The following is a 1,730-nucleotide window of genomic DNA, read 5'->3' as shown; positions in this document are numbered from 1 at the left end:
AGCCCCCTGGAAAACTCCCAGGAATGTATCCAGACTTGTAGACCCTGGTTCTTGAACAGCTCGATGGGGATCGTTGAGGCGCCGGTCCTGCCCTTTCCCAGACACATTGACTGTGTTCCACCAGTTGACGACAGTTTGGATGAAAGTGGCAGTCTCATGGCAGCCTTGCAGTGTCAATGCAGCAACAACTTTGTCGTTGAAAACTCTCAGTACATGTTTCACATTCTGTAGCTGAAGTTTTGAAGGGTTGACAGCAGCTTGAGTGAGGGATGTCATCTTGAGAACGCTGTCTTTCTCGGCTTCATACAGTTGCGTGACATCTGTGAAAGACGCCACTGATCGGTTGTCAAAGCTTATCTTTTGGCACTTCTCACTGATCCAATTGTTCCTGATACATTTCAGTAGATGGACAGTGTCAAACAGGAGAAACCAGACACGCCCATTGTCACGTGGATGCTTGGCTGTGGCAAGACTATCAGTGTCACCGGTACGGTCAAACAGCTTACAATACTGCTGGTTCACCTTGTGATTGTCCGTGATGGAACCTATCACACACCCACCTGACCTCTCAACAGCAGCTGCCGCTTCCTTTACAATCTCAAACTGGACTGCTGCTGTCAGCTTGTGCACAGGTGTCACAGAAATCATTACACTGGGTCCTTTGTTCAACGACTTCATCATAACACACAGCACGGCAGTTGCTCTGCAGTCTGGATTGTTTTTGGCCATACCACTCAGCACCCCGCCAGAAAACGCAACAGTCGGCCTAATCTTCACTTCGTCAACCAAAAGAAAAACATTCCGTTGCTGAGGCTTATGGCTATGCACTTTCTCAAAAGTTTTTCTCAGTACTTCATCTTGATCAACAGATGCAACAATCGATTGTAGCTTGCGCTTACTTGGCAGGACCAAATACTCCCTCAACTGTTCGTAACTGCACTGGGGGAAAGACTCAATGGCAAAACAATAGTCATTCATCGAAAACTGTTTTTCTGTCAAGAGCTGCAACTGGCGCGTCAAGAAATCCAACTTTTTCTCCTTTTTGTTATCTGAACATTCTGAAGACTGACCTTGTAGAAGTGTCACCATCTTTTTCAGCACCTGGTCCAAGGGGATGTCATAGTTGACTGAGATGCGCACAGCTTCATGGAACTGGGAATAGGAGCTGAGACCATTGTTTGGATTCAAGATCTTGCCCAGTGGCACAATGATACCATTTTTGAAAGCACTCAGGGTCAAAGGAGAGCACAGAGTCGCTATGTTGTCAACAATGACGGAAGTATGAGATTCATGAAAGTTTTCTGACATGAAAACACAAACGAACCTGTCACTTGATCTTGAAATTATCACATTCTTGTGCTGTTTCTGCAAGTCTTTCTCGGGATTGAATGAGGCCAGTGAAGAGATGGTATCCTTTTGAAGAAAGTGCCTCAATTGTTTGTTTTCGTCTTTCGCCGGACGAGGTGAAGGTTTGGGCGTGGGCAGGCACGATGTCGGCACATTAAAAACACAAGGAGGGATCGCAGGCCGTGTGGCACCACCAGGCAATGTTACCATAGGAGGATTGAGTCCCCAATGTTTTTCACAGATGAAGAACTTCGCTGGGTCTAAAACAAAATGTTCGCGTGGAGGGAGCACAACCAGCCACTTCTGTCTCTCAGACTCGTCTCTTGGCAGTCTAAACACACGGCACTTATTCTTCTCGTTGTAATTTCCTTTGCAGTTCACCA

The 1,730-nt window shown here is 46.5% G+C and overlaps 1 protein-coding gene across 1 annotated transcript in view; it reads right to left on the bottom strand.

Moving 5' to 3' along the window:
- LOC138977408 (uncharacterized) overlaps nt 1-594 on the bottom strand; it is a 2,241-nt gene extending 1,647 nt beyond the window's left edge. Inside the window, exon 1 of the mRNA XM_070350297.1 lies at nt 1-594. This exon is cut by the window's left edge and continues 1,647 nt beyond it. Within this exon, the coding sequence (XP_070206398.1) occupies nt 1-276 (276 nt within the window). The 5' untranslated portion in view covers nt 277-594.
- Nucleotides 595-1,730: the final 1,136 nt, after the last annotated feature.

Source organism: Littorina saxatilis, linkage group LG9 (genome assembly GCF_037325665.1).
Source record: "Littorina saxatilis isolate snail1 linkage group LG9, US_GU_Lsax_2.0, whole genome shotgun sequence".
Taxonomy (NCBI): domain Eukaryota; kingdom Metazoa; phylum Mollusca; class Gastropoda; order Littorinimorpha; family Littorinidae; genus Littorina; species Littorina saxatilis.
This window is presented reverse-complemented; position numbering and strand designations above follow the sequence as displayed.